This window comes from Salvelinus sp. IW2-2015, linkage group LG26 (assembly GCF_002910315.2).
Source record: "Salvelinus sp. IW2-2015 linkage group LG26, ASM291031v2, whole genome shotgun sequence".
In the NCBI taxonomy this organism is placed as follows: domain Eukaryota; kingdom Metazoa; phylum Chordata; class Actinopteri; order Salmoniformes; family Salmonidae; genus Salvelinus; species Salvelinus sp. IW2-2015.
Genome location: NC_036866.1, coordinates 16,926,943 through 16,941,406, shown reverse-complemented (window position 1 = coordinate 16,941,406; position 14,464 = coordinate 16,926,943). Strand labels below are relative to the sequence as shown.

Below are 14,464 nucleotides of genomic sequence, written 5' to 3'. Positions count from 1 at the left end.
TATATACACAGTACCGGTCAAAAGTTTGGACACACCTACTCATTCAAGGGTTTTTCTTTATTATTACTATTTTCTACATTGTAGAATAATAGTGAAAACATCAAAACTATGAAATAACACATATGGAATCATGTAGTAACCAAAAAGTGTTAAACAAATCAAAATATATAAGAGTGTGCAAAGCTGTCATCAAGGCAAATGGTGGCCACTTTGAAGAATCTCAAATATAAAATATGTTTTGATTTGTTTAACACGTATATGGTTACTACACAATTCCATATGTGTTATTTCATAGTTTTGATGTCTTCACTATTATTCTACAATGTAGAAAATAGTAAAAATATAGAAAAACCCTTGAATGAGTAGGTGTGTCCAAACTTTTGACTGGTACTGTATATATATTATTTTTTAAATTATTATTATACATTTTTAAGGGGGAATCAAACTCATTATACTTTAAAATGACTAAAACAACATTGAAACTGTGTAGAAATGCTAATGGGCCTACATTCTTACAGTTTCTTGAGTGTGTCCAGCTTCCTAAAAATCACCGAAATGAAAGCTAGACAGACAAGGAGTATCAACATTTTCAAAAACAATAGAGAAGTATTTTTTGCACTTTCTGACAGGGAGGAAATATAGCACATTTTCAGTGCAGCTCTCCGGACCTCGTTGAAGACCGAATGGCCACCGGGGCAAAATTAGTTTGACACCCCTGCTATCTCCCATGACATGAGAGACTTCTCTAGTTATGACTACAGCAGTCCTCCAGGGGGAGATACTGAGACTGACAGAGCTTCTCAGGGCAGACTCTGGCTGGCTCCAGGATTTAGGTTTAGAGGTCAGACAGACATCTCTTTGGATCCTCCTCTCCCTCATCGCCATGGCAGCTGATTCTAATGAGCCCCCGGGTCCAGACCAACATTTGAAGGGCAACAGGAGACAGATTATGGACTTCCCCTCAGGGGTTCCCAGTGGTGTAAAGTACTTAAGTAAACATACTTTTAAGTACTACTTAAGTAGTTTTTGGGGGTATCTGTACTTCACAATTTATATTTTTGACTACTTTTACTCCACTACATTCCTAAAGAAAATAATGTACTTTTTACTCCTTACCTTTTCCCTGACACAAAAAAGTACTCGTTACAATTAGAATGCTCAAGCAGAATTATGGTACACTTTGTCATCCCGACTGCCTATGATCTGGCGGACTCACAAAACACAACTACTGTGTTTGTAAATTATGTCTGAGTGTTGGAGTGTGCCCCTTTCTGTCCGTAATTAAAAATAATACGAAAATAAGGCCGACTAGTTTGCTTAATATAAGGAATTTGATGTACAGCATTTACTTTTACTTTGTACTTTTACTCAAGTATGACAATGTAGTACTTTTTCTACCACTGTACTTAAGCACATTTAAAACCAGATACTTTTATACTTTTACTCAAGTAGTATTTTACTGGGTAACTTTCACTTTTACTTGAGCCATTTTCTGTTAAGGTATCTTTACTTTTACTCAAGTATGACAATTTTGTACTTTTCCACCACTGGGGGTTCCACAACCTCTATAGCTTCTGTAAAGTCAAAGGGAGATGTTTGATTGTCAGACACTTGATTGTTACAGTAAGGTCAGGGCTTTTCTATAATGATTATTCTCTCACCTGCTGCCCAAGAGCTTGCATGGAGTGAAACTCAATCTGTTCCCTCTTGATTCTGACCCAGTCTGGTTCGTCTGGGATCATAAAAGCAAGAATCATCTTGACCAGGATCAGGACATGCTGACAAACAAACACACACATATACACTAAGTATTAATATACAATACATGAAGAACACCTGCTCTTTCCATGACTGACAACCCTAGTCACAGACTGTTCTCTCTGCTACTGCACGGAAAGCGGTGCCTTGGTGCCAAGTTTAGGTCCAAGAGGCTCCTAAATTGCTTCTACCCCCAAGGCATGAGACTACTGAACAGCTAATCAAATGGCTACCCAGACTATTTGCATTGACCCCCCCCCCCCCTGTTATTATCTTTGCATAGTCACTTTAATAACTCTACCTACATGTACATATTACCTCAATTACCTTGACACCGGTGCCCCCGCACATTGACTCTGTACAGGAACTCCCTGTATACAGCCCCGCTATTGTTATTTACTGCTGCTCTTTAAATCATTTGTTATTCTTATCTCTTTTTTTTGTTGTTGATATTTTCTTAAAACTGCATTGTTGGTTAAGGACTCGTAAGTAAYCATTTCACTGTAAGGTCTACACCTGTTGTATTTGGCGCATGTAACAAATAACATTTAATTTGATTTGACCAGGTGAATCGAGGTGAATGCTATGGTCCCTAATTGACGTCACTTGATAAAGCCACTTAGATGTAGATGAAGGGGAGGAGACCGAATAAAAAAAGATTTTTAAGCCTTCAGACAATTGAGACATTGATTGTGTATGTGTGCCATTCAGAGGCAAAGACAAAAAATGTAAGTACCTTTGAACAGGGTATTATAGTAGGTGGCAGGCGCATCGGTTTGTGTCAAAAACTACAACACTGCTGGGTTTTTCACACTCAACATTTTCCCGTCTGTATCAAGAATGGTCCACCACCCAAAGGACATCCAGCCAACTTGACACAACTGTGGGAAACATTGGAGTCAACATGGGCCAGCATCCCTGTGGAACGCTTTCAGCACGTTGTAGAGTCCATGCCCAGATGAATTGAGGCTATTCTTGAGAGCAACTCATTATTAGGAAGGTGTTCCTAATGTTTGGTATACTCAGTGTACATACAACATATGTCAGTTGGGCAGATAATGACATAGTAATATGCTATGAATAAGACAACTGTTATGAGCAAGATACTGAACTGTAGTATAATCATACTGTACCTCGATCAGGATGGCGAAGAGTATGATGTTTCTGCCGCTAATCCCTCCCTCCAGACAGAACTCCCGGACCCGAGGAGACAGTAGCAACAGCCAGCAGTTAGACATGACTGAAACAAACCCCAGAACCTCAAACGCTGTCTGAAATATACAAAGGCATACATAAATATAGTTACAGGCACATACAAGGACAGGAGCAAAGACAGACACATGTGTTCAGCGACATGGATTGGCACCGATTTGAAAATTACATTAATAACCACATCTATTTATTCACCAGATTTAGCTACATAGCTAATTTCCATCTGCAGTAAAATGCGCTCTCTGTTTGTTCACATTTTCACATTCCCTCTCTTAAAAACCACCTGACCTGCCACACTCCTATGTTGGACACAGGGGCTGAGAAGGGTTTACGGAACAGTTTACAGATCTTGTATGCATCTGCTCTGATCTCTGTGACGTTGTTGAGGAGCAGGAGGACGGCGGTGAGCGGGTATACACAGGAGAACAGACTCAAATACCCAAACTGCACCAGCAACTCAATGTACTCAGCAAATAGGCCCTGAAACATAGCGACAGATGCAATAAGTTACACACCAAAACATAACATTCAGTAACATACAGTACAAATGCAATACACCCAACCTTAATTCAACCCCCTACGGCACAGATACAAAGAAAGTCAAACAAGAGCACAATGAAGAGAAACAGAGGAAAACGTTCAAACACCAACACATTTTACATGGACTTACTGGAAAAGGAGGCAGGCTTCTCTGGGCTCTGAGTTTGTCCACATCTGGGTCATCCTCCTGCTGCTTCTTCTGAGGACCACTGAAGAAGCGGTCCACTATGAACGGCACCACAACCTCTGTACACTGGTTCACCAGTTGGGTCACGATTAGCAGAGACGCAAGCCTCTGTGTACACAGACAGATGGTAAACACACACATATAGTTAGTTACCTGCTGTATACAAACGCACTCACACCCGCACACACGCTGTGATCAATTACTTTAGGTGCAGTACATACTGCACACAGAGAGAACATGATGTGTTCTGTTGCACAGCTCAAGAAAACATTTATTTACATTTGCGATTTTTACTGTGACATTGTATATAATTTCCTCTGGCCAGTCATAAACAAACAGTGCTGCCCAGCTGAAATCTCTTACCTTCCTTAGAAGTGGAAGGTCTTGTTTGTAGAAGGCAATGTGAAATAGCACAGCAAAGTAGTTGAAGAAAGTGAACTGAAAAAAAGACATTTGCAGTTTCAAAGCTAATTTCCAGCAATGCTACACATTTTGCCATGGGTCTGAGAACATTTTACAGTTTTAACGCTGGTTTCCTGCAATTCTACTTATTTTGCCATAGGGCTGAGAAAACATTTAACAGTTTTAAAGCTAGTTTCCTGCAATTCTATACATTTGTTATGTGGTTGAGTGAAAAATGGCAGTTTCAAAGCTAATTTCCTGCAATTCTACACACTTTGACATGGGGCGTAAAGAAAATTTGACAGTTTAAAGCTAGTTTTCTACAATTCTACACATTTTGACATGGGGCTGAGAGAAAATTTGACCGTTTTAAAGCTAGTTTTCTGCAATTGTACACATTTTTGCCATGGCTTATGCCATGTTCTTATGCTATCTGGGTGACTCAAACATTATAACAAAATCACTGGGGGCCTCATACCATGACAACGTTTTTATTTTGGCGATTGTTAGTTCCCAGAGGTGATCTAATTTTTAAATATATTGCTCCATTATATTTTCTACAGACTTTATATCTAGTTCTAGTCATTTAAGTTCACACCGAAAACATTTTACTGAAAATTATTTGGGATGGTAAAATAGCACACCGCCGCTGCTGAATGTATATATGGGAAACACTGAATACATATCCTGTTTTACTGTATCTGATTTGCCTCTCACTGAGGAATGGCTCCCACATCTGCTTATACATACACAGATGATACTATCTGCACACTACACCTACCTGTATCCGAATACATTTAGCTCTGCACCAGGGACTATTGCAACAGATTTAGATATTCAGTAGGAACAGAGAGAGAGGGAGGACCAGAGGGATAGGTGGAGGATGAGAAGGAGGAGAAGGAGGAGGAGGAAGAAGGAGGAAGAGGAGGAGGAGGAGAAGGAGGAGGAAGAAGGAGGAAGAGGAGGAGAGGAATAAACTGACAGATGGGGAAGGACGAGTGAGACTGACCAGGAGGACTTTGGTGGTATGATGGTTCTGGAAGGAGGACTCCTCTCTGTGGTTTTCTACAAGAAGAAAATAAACATTTTCAGGTGTTACAGACAAACAATCTGTGACACCTTGTATCCAATTGCGTACTGTATGATTCTATTAGCCTATGCCCTTCGGTGAACTTAGCTCTGTTTTCCCAAACATTTTACCCCCTACCACAATTATTCATCAACATCAAACTTATTGTCTCTCTCCCTCTTCTCAATCTGCTTCTTTTTCACCTCCTCCCTATCTAACCCATCTCCCTCTCCATCGCCCAGTGCCCTTTCTCACCCCACTCGGTGAGTTGCATGGCCACAGTGCGGTACACATTCCCCAGCATGTTGGTGTAGACAATGTGAGCCACAGAGGGCAGGTAGAGCAGAGCTCCAGAGAACAGGGAACCGCTGTCCTGATGGAAGCCCTGTGCCAGTGCCTCTCCGTGGTAGAACCCTGTCATACCCAGCACCACCATCCCCAGGAAGAACCCCACCAGCGGCACAGACACCAGGCCTACACGCAGCTGCCTCTGCCACTCCGGGAACAGGGGCTCCAGCCGCCCGGTCACAGGGTTGATCCCCAGGGTGCCGTGGAAACCAGGGCGGGGCTCAGCGAAGCGCTCGGCCAGGTGCAGCAAGCCCCAGCGGTGGGAGAGGGAGGAGCTGCGTCGCTTCCAGAACTCCATGACCAGCGTGGACCACAACATGCTGAACACGGCCTGTACCATGTGACCGCTGACCGAGGGGCTGTCGTCCACCTCTACCACCCCCTCCATCACCCCCTCCCCAGCCTGCTCCTTCACAACCCCAGCTCCTGATCCACCTCTAGGCAGCAGAAAGGTCAGCACCAGGCCTAGGATAGCAGGGGGCACCAGTGCCCAGGTGTAGAAGTCCAGGAAGCTGAAGTAAAACCCCACGGTGCCTCCGAAGTAGGCTTGGATAGAGTCTGCATAAAGGACAGAGAGACCATTAGTAGGATAAAGGAATACAAGTTTGTGTACGTGTGTCTATGTTTATATTTATGTTGTTGTTGTTTACCAAGAGGCTGTCCCCATATCTGCTTCCCAGAGTACCAGTTTCTGCACAGGTCTGTCAGTCTCTGCTTGTCATGCAGAGGGAAGATGTCCTTTATCACTCCCGCCTTCTCTAGCTTCTGACCTACAATATAGAGACAAGAGGGATAGGCTAGGACAGGACAGAGAGCTGTACAATACAACTACCATTACTACACATACAGACAGGGAAGAGGAGGTAACATAGGCAGAAGCTCAGCAGTAATGCATTACACTGTTAACGCTATCCAGCATATGTAAGGGACAGTGTGTTGTAGTTCTCAGAGACAGATCTCAGAGCAGTAAGAGAGGACAGGAGAGAGCACAGAAATGATCAACCAGAGGTGGTGCTCTGCTCTGCTGCAGAGCAGCTTAGCTAAGCAAAATAATGACAAAGAGAACAGAAAATGCTGAGGTAAACAGAATATCTAATACACAATCACACACATGCGCACACGCACACACACACACACACACACACACACACACACACACACACACACACACACAGAGTAGAGACTCACATATGTTCTCCCTGGCCTTCAGGACCCCCTGAGACTCAGGGACTCCAGGGATTTTCTGCCCCTTCTGGGCCCTTAGAAAGTCCAGCTCATACTTGACTATGTACTGACGCTCCGCTAGCGTCAGGAACTCCTGCATGTCATCTGGTAACACAGAGGACAGGCATCAATCAAGACTGTCATATATATTACATTTCATATTTTATTTGATCTTTATTACCACAGTGAATGTGTTGATTGTGTTCCTACAGAAGATGTATTGGGTGCTGAAGTTCTACACAACAAGTTTGATTTCAACTTGCCTAGTCGTGTTAGTAACTGTTATTACCGTAACTATCCCTCTACTCTTTCCCTGCTGATTACCAACATTCTTACCAACATTGCTGAAGTTGTCTCTGTCATTGTAGGAGAAAGCAACCATGTCTCCATTGTGGTATTTCTTACACAGACCCAGGTCCTCTGTGGCTCTGAGGAGGGTGCAGCGAGGAGCAGACACCACGATCACATCCCCACACTCATCCTCTCCAGGGTGGGCCAGCAACGCTGCGCCTAGTCCAGGGAGGAAGAGAGAGGTTCAACCATATTATCCTTGCCTCTACTGCAGTGTTCTTTGAGGATGTAGTCCTACAATCTTCAGTTTCAGCCCGGTAATGACTGACACCTGATTCAGCTAATAAACTTAGATACCTGCACACTGATGAATGCTCCCGCAGTTGTATTGTGCAACGTTTCGACTCAAAGGTCTTCATCACATGCTGGTCATTTATGAACATTTTGAACATCTTGGCCATGTTCTGTTATAATCTCCACCCGGCACAGCCAGAAGAGGACTGGCCACCCCTCATAGCCTGGTTCCTCTCTAGGTTTCTTCCTAGGTTTTGGCCTTTCTAGGGAGTTTTTCCCAGCCACCGTGCTTCTACACCTGCATTGCTTGCTGTTTGGGGTTTTAGGCTGGGTTTCTGTACAGCACTTCGAGATATTAACTGATGTACGAAGGGCTATATAAAATAAACTTGATTTGATTTGATTTTGATTTTAATTTCATCAGGCTTAACCCACGTTAATAAAGCAGTCACTGGATCTACGTACACTACTTTGTAACAAGAGACTCAACTAATAAACTAATCATGAAGCCCAGGTGAATCAGCTGAATCAGATTGGGTTAATACTCAATAGTACTGAGCTGGAACAAAACACAACAAAGATTGAAGACGTCTGATCTGCTGCTGAGCCTATCTGACCTGACCTCTCACCTCCGTCTCTCTCGGACACCTCGATCAGGGAGATGAGCCACCTCTTGGTGACGGGCTGGATGTTGTCTGACAGCTGGATGAGGACCAGGGGCTCCACCTGCTCAGACACACAGCAGGGACAGCTGACCTGCGTCCAGGAGCCCTGGTTCAGGACCTTCGTCTGGGTTTGGACGGAGCCTTCATCTTCATTACCCAGCAATGCCGTTGTCTCCCTGTGGCCTTCACCTTTATCACCTAGTGATGTCATCGTCTCCCTGTAGAGAGGCAGTGTGTGTTTCCTGGTTCATCATCTGTGATATATTTATACACCCTGTAATCCACACATTTACATGGAGAGTTCAAATGGCCATAGAAGGTTGTGGCTGTAGGTTAGAGAGCAGGTCAATTTGCATGTGATGCTGAGAGGACAGGGTAGCAGTAAAACATAGAGAGGACAGAGAGGAATGACCAGATGGCAGAGATCTGAAGTTGTGAACACTGAGTCAACATAGGAGGGCAGCAGTAGCCAGAAACAAGGGGCCAAGCCGGCTGCAGTATATAGTCTTCTTTGTGCTTGGCTCTAAGTGCTTCACCTCACTGTCTCTTTAATTATGTTGTGCGTCAAGAAGGAACCGCAGAGAGCAACGGCAGTGTGGTAGCAGCATCTGAGCAGATAAGCAACTTCCTATGTAACATCAAGGCTGAGAGGAAGAAAGTGAAAGCTAGATAGAGGAGGAAGGAGGGAGGTAAAGAATAATGAGAGTGTATGAAGGAGTGTACGGTACCTGACAGGGCGCTGAGGTATAGGTCAATAGGCGTATGTGGATAGCTGGCCCACACCCCCTCCAGTGTGATGTTTGAACACACAATCGCACAGACAACACACACACGAACATACACACACAGTTGTCCTGAAATAAAGGTGGGGCCTGGTCAGGGGTCCTGAACACAGACCTAAACACACACACACTTACACACTACGGATCTGTCCTTGCAGATGGTTGATTCAGAGTTGAGTTGCAGGACAGGAATGCAGGGAAACTTCTCCTTCCCTTCAGGGTGTGGAACTCTGCTCACTGCGTTTATTTTTCCTCCCTGACAGGCACCTCCCATCTCTGCCTGCCTTTGTCTGTCTGCAGCCCTGGGTCCTACTGTCCCACAGAGCTCTGACTCACAGACCATAGCCGCCACAGTACTGAACTACGCACACACAGCAGGCTGCATATGCAGTGGGGTCTGAAATTATTGACACACTTGATAAAGATTAGCAAAAATGACTGTATAAAATAAATAATTCAAATACAATACTATATCGTATGCCCTCCAAAATTGGGAAATTCTATTATTTTATACTAATACAATTGCTCAGAGAAAGAGATTTTGTTTAGCAAGTAATACATTTTTCTCTGATACAGAGCAGAATTCATGGTTCCTTCAATGATGGCAAGTCACCCAGATCCTGAGGCAGCAAAGCATCCCCAAACCCTCACACTACCACCACCATGCTTGACCGTTGGTATGAGGTTCTGTGGTATGCAGTGTTTGGTTTTCACCAAACATAACGTGAGCAGTGTTGTCCAAAAAGTCAACTCAAGTTTGCCAAAAAGCACCTGGAAGCACCTGGATGATCATCAAGACTCCTGTAAAAATGTTCTATGGACAGATTAGTCAAAAGTGGAACTTTTTGGATGACATGGGTCACGTTATGTCTGGTGAAAACCAAACAATGCATTTCACAGTAAGAATCTTATACCAAAGGTCAAGCATGGTGGTCACAGGTGGTGGTAGTGTGATGATTTAGGTGATGCATTGCTGCCACAGGACCTGGACGACTTGCCATCATTGAAGGAACCATGAATTCTGCTCTGTATCGGATCAATCTGAAGGAAAATGTCAGGCCATCCGTCAATGAGCTGAAGCTGAAGCGCAGCTGGATCATGCAACAAGCAAATTATCCAAAACACACAAGCAAGTTTACATCAGAGTGGCTGAAAATCAACAAATGTAATGTTTTGGAATGGCCTAGTCAAAGTCCAGACTTAAACCCCATTGAGATGTTGTGGCAGGACTGAAAATCATTTGTGCTAGAAAACCCACAAATATCGAGTTAAAGCAGTTCTGCATGGAAGAGTGTGCCACAATTCTTCCACAGTGATGTGAGAGACGTTTGGTTGCAGTAATTGCAGCTGAAGGTGGCACAATCTTTTGAGTTATTGGGTTTTGCATAACTTTATAAAATAAATGAAAATGATCAAAAGTTGTATTTGTTAACTCAGGTCCCTTTATCTAATATTAGGATTTGGTTGAAGATCTAAAAACCAGTGTCGAAAATATGCAAAAAATAGAGAAAATCAGAAATGGGGCAAATATTTTTCACGGCACTGTATGCTGTAGGAAATCAAACCTTCATTAGTAGCCATTAGTAAGGCAAAGAATAACAGAATGATCTACAGTTCAGTACATCAACATGACCCTTAAAAAGGTTTAGAGTAAAAAGCTGCATTTCGCTACACTCACAATAACATCTGCTAACCATGTGTATGTGACCAATAAAAATTGATTTGAAAACAAAACATGACAAGTGATCAGAAATATAAAGGCATTTATTTACTGATACTTCCCCATTTGCATAGACATTTCAAATTCCAAAACAAAAGCAAAACATGTGCTAAACCGATTTTACAATATTATTGCATAATTGAGCAGAGAATTTCATTTGTCAGAATCAAAGCTTACAAGTTGTTAATAAATATAGAAAAATATATCTACAGGCCTATTCTACTTTAACCCAACAGGTGGCACCCTTCTGCTCAGCAAGACGCTTGGTCCAGTCAAAGACTAGGGTGGGTGTTGATACAGAGGGGGGAGGGGGCATGCCAAACTCAACTGCCATTATCATCATTTTCGTCAACACCATCAGCATCCTTATTATCAACATATCACAACAATATTTGGTTCTTCATCAAGTCGTGAAAAGTTCATCATACAAAAGTCATCATAAGCATGGGTACAAATATTGTCTTGAACGTGCATATTCTCTACTGTGATATGAGTTCTTGATGCTAATCAGGGTATTTTACTGATCCTTCACTGACCGTTCTCTGTCCGAACACAACGTGAACACAACCCAACCCTGAGCCCTGACCCCAACCTGAGTTCCAAACAGAACACTCCCACCCCCACTTAAATGACTGCAAGGAAGAGGATTTTATACAGTAAAGCAAATGCTGGATTACACATATTTATGTGATGAAGAATTACTCTCTTGGCAAATAAATCACCCCCATCAAGCCCCAATGGAGGTGATAGGAGACTGTGGGCCCAGGACGTGTCCTTAGCTGTAGTGAGATATATATATATATATATACATATACACACACACACTCACTTACGTTATGACCTAACGGTTCAAATCACTGTTTGAGACGCATGTACTTTGTGAGGCCCCAGTCCCCTGTCACAGTCTCCTCTCTCCATGGTCCCCTGAGGAACTGTAGGAGTTTTTGGGCTTATCTGTAGTGGCTTCACCCAAAGGCCAAATTAAAAGGGGGAATAAGGGAATGAACAAAAACATATGGAATGCAGAAGACGGTAAAAAGGCTAGAAACTTTAGGATATAAAACTAGTCAGAACAGTCGAGGATCGGCCTGGAACTGAACCCGAAAGCCTCCTGTAGTTTAGTCTGATGCAAGATCGTCATCCTACATGCAGAGAGGGGCACGGGAACCTATAGTGAAGTCCTTATCAGCTCCATTCTGTAGCCATATGCTCCTCCCTACAGCAGGAGACCTGGTAGACCGGCCTCATGCCCTCAGTGTTCTGTCTCTGTATACATGACAACACATATCCATCCATGCTTCCATCAATCCACACATCAATCTTCCTCTCACTCCATCTCTCTCCACCTAGTAAAACATCAACTCATTCTGACGCTTCATTTGACATGTCAACAACAAACCAGAGTGTATAGGAGAGAGATGGAAAGGGAAAGATGCAGTCTCTCTTTGTTTGTACGAATATTTCTATACATTTAGTCATACCATTACGAATAGAAAAACATTGTTGAAATATACATTAGTCTGAACATAGTGAAAGACTAAATCAGCTCCCTCCATACCTTCCCACAGATTTGAAAAGGAAATGCCCCAGTTTAAGAAAGACAATACAGACTAAGCATCAGTGAATTCAGTGAGCACACAATGTCAACAGCAATTTRCTGTGTCAAAACAGCATAGCTGTGATATAATGTTGAGAATGGGGTTAAGTCCCCATAACAATGTTACTAAGTGTTACTAAAAGTATTACTACCGCTTGACCTCCAGCTGCATAAACACTCCAGGGATAGAGAAGGTACTTTCCTGAATTTTCTTAAAAGGTATAAACCTGGACAGCTTAGATGTACAGTTGAAGTCGGAGGTTTACATACACCTTAGCCAAATACATTTAAAAACTCAGTTTTTCACAATTCCTGACATTTTATCCTAGGAAAGATTCCCTGTCTTAGGTCATTCAGGATCACCACTTTATTTTAAGGATGTAAAATGTCAGAATAATAGTAGAGAGAATTATTTATTTCAGCTTTTATTTCTTTCATCACATTCCCAGTGGGTAAGACGTTTACATACACTCAATTAGTATTTGGTAGCATTGTCTTTAAATAGTTTAACTTGGGTCAAACATTTCAGGTAGCCTTCCACAAGTTTCCCACAATATGTTGGGTGAATTTTGGCCCATTCCTCCTGACAGAGCTGGTGTAACGGAGTCAGGTTTGTAGGCCTCCTTGTTCGCACACACTTTTTCAGTTCTGCCAACACATTTTCTATAGGATTGAGGTCAGGGCTTTGTGATGGCCACTCCAATATCTTGACTTTGTTGTCCTTAAGCCATTTTGCCACAACTTTGGAAGTATGCTTGTCCATTTGGAAGAACCATTTGCGACCAAGCTTTAACTTCCTGACTGATGTCTTGAGATGTTGCTTCAATGTATCCACATAATTTTCCTTCCTCATATTGTCATCTATTTTGTGAAGTGCACCAGTCCCTCCTGCAGCAAAGCACCCCCACAACATGATGCTGCCACCCCCATGCCTCACGGTTGGGATGGTGTTCTTTGGCTTGCAAGCATCCCTCCAAACATAACAATGGTCATTATGGCCAAACAGCTCTATTTTTGTTTCATCAGACCAGAGGACATTTCTCCAAGAAGTACAATCTTTGTCCCATGTGCAGTTGCAAACCATAGTCTCGATTTCTTTATGGCGTTTTGGAACAGTGGCTTCTCCTTGCTGAGCGGCCTTTCAGGTTATGTTGATATAGGACTTGTTTTACTGTGGATTGATTTGAACTTTTCGCACCAAAGTACGTTCATCTCTAGGAGACAGAACGCGTCTCCTTCCTGAGCAGTATGACGGCTGCGTGGTCCCATGGTGTTTATACTTGCGTACTATGGTTTGTACAGATGAGCGTGGTACCTTCAGGCTCCCAAGGATGAACCAGACTTGTGGAGGTCTACAATTTTTTTTCTGAGGTCTTGGCTGATTTCTTTAGATTTTCCCATGATGTCAAGCAAAGAGGCACTGAGTTTGAAGGTAGGCCTTGAAATACATCCACAGGTACACCTCCAATTGACTCAAATGATGTCAATTAGGCTATCAGAAGCATCTTAAAGCCATGACATCAATTTCTAGAATTTTCCAAGCTGTTTAAAGGCACAGTCAATTTAGTGTATGTAAACTTCTGACCCACTGGAATTGTGATACAGTGAATTATAAGTGAAATAATCTGTCTATAAACAATTGTTGGAAAAATGACTTGTGTCATGCACAAAGTAGAGTCCTAACCGACTTGCCAAAACTATAGTTTGTTAACAAGAAATTTGTGGAGTGGTTGAAAAACAAGTTTTAATGACTCCAACCTAAGTGTATGTAAACTTTGACTTCAACTGTATATAAGGACAACTATAATCTCTAACTTTCAACGTCCTAAACATCACTCTTATTCCTCTCTTCCACATTCACACTCCCTCTCTCACTTTCTAGTCTCTCTCTACTGCAGTGTTAGTAAACTCGTACCCTACGAGGTCCGGAGGCTGCTGGTTTTCTGTTCTACCTGAAATGAATTTACCCCATCCGGTGTCCCAGGTCTAAATCAGTCCCTTAGAGGGGAACAATGAAAAAAACCAGTGGAACTGACTTCAAGGTCCAGAGTTGAGTTTGATGGCTATACGGTCTCTGGTGGGATGTTGACTGTTATATCCTGTGACTGCATGTATTATCCTCCTTACTGCATTCTAGTCATACAATCTTAATTTGATAAGGTTGTCGATTATAAACAAAACATACAGAATCACCCCAAACCTCCATCTCTCCAGTTCTGAAAAGATACCCTTCTTCTTTGACTGGCAGGTGGAACATATTGGAGAAGTGTTTTTGTTGTTTTGTTCGAAGCAGCGACAGAGAGACAGAGACAGAGACAGACAGAGACAGAGACAGAGACAGAGACAGAGACAAGACAGAGACAGAGACAGAGACA

General features: G+C 42.7%; 1 protein-coding gene across 3 annotated transcripts; it reads right to left on the bottom strand.

The window, feature by feature from the left end:
* Positions 1–6: 6 nt before the first annotated feature.
* LOC111953064 (anoctamin-10-like) lies at positions 7–9,045 on the bottom strand. 3 transcript variants are annotated; one of them, XM_023972153.2, is made up of 13 exons: positions 8,719–9,045; positions 7,955–8,208; positions 7,077–7,250; positions 6,705–6,845; positions 6,167–6,286; positions 5,424–6,074; positions 5,109–5,164; positions 4,061–4,135; positions 3,641–3,805; positions 3,259–3,450; positions 2,892–3,029; positions 1,662–1,778; positions 7–1,574 (listed from the first exon to the last, which is right to left on the bottom strand). In XM_023972153.2, the coding sequence occupies exons 2-13, from the start codon at positions 8,199–8,201 to the stop codon at positions 1,566–1,568; spliced, it is 2,085 nt and encodes a 694-aa protein (XP_023827921.1). In that variant the 5' UTR covers positions 8,202–8,208; positions 8,719–9,045; the 3' UTR covers positions 7–1,565. The 3 variants fall into 3 exon arrangements, 2 of the variants coding, with proteins under 2 accessions (XP_023827921.1, XP_023827922.1); XM_023972154.2 differs by having other exon boundaries at positions 8,908–9,045; XR_011474188.1 differs by lacking the exon at positions 7–1,574 and adding an exon at positions 2,495–2,639 and having other exon boundaries at positions 1,698–1,778.
* Between the last annotated feature and the right edge of the window lie 5,419 nt (positions 9,046–14,464).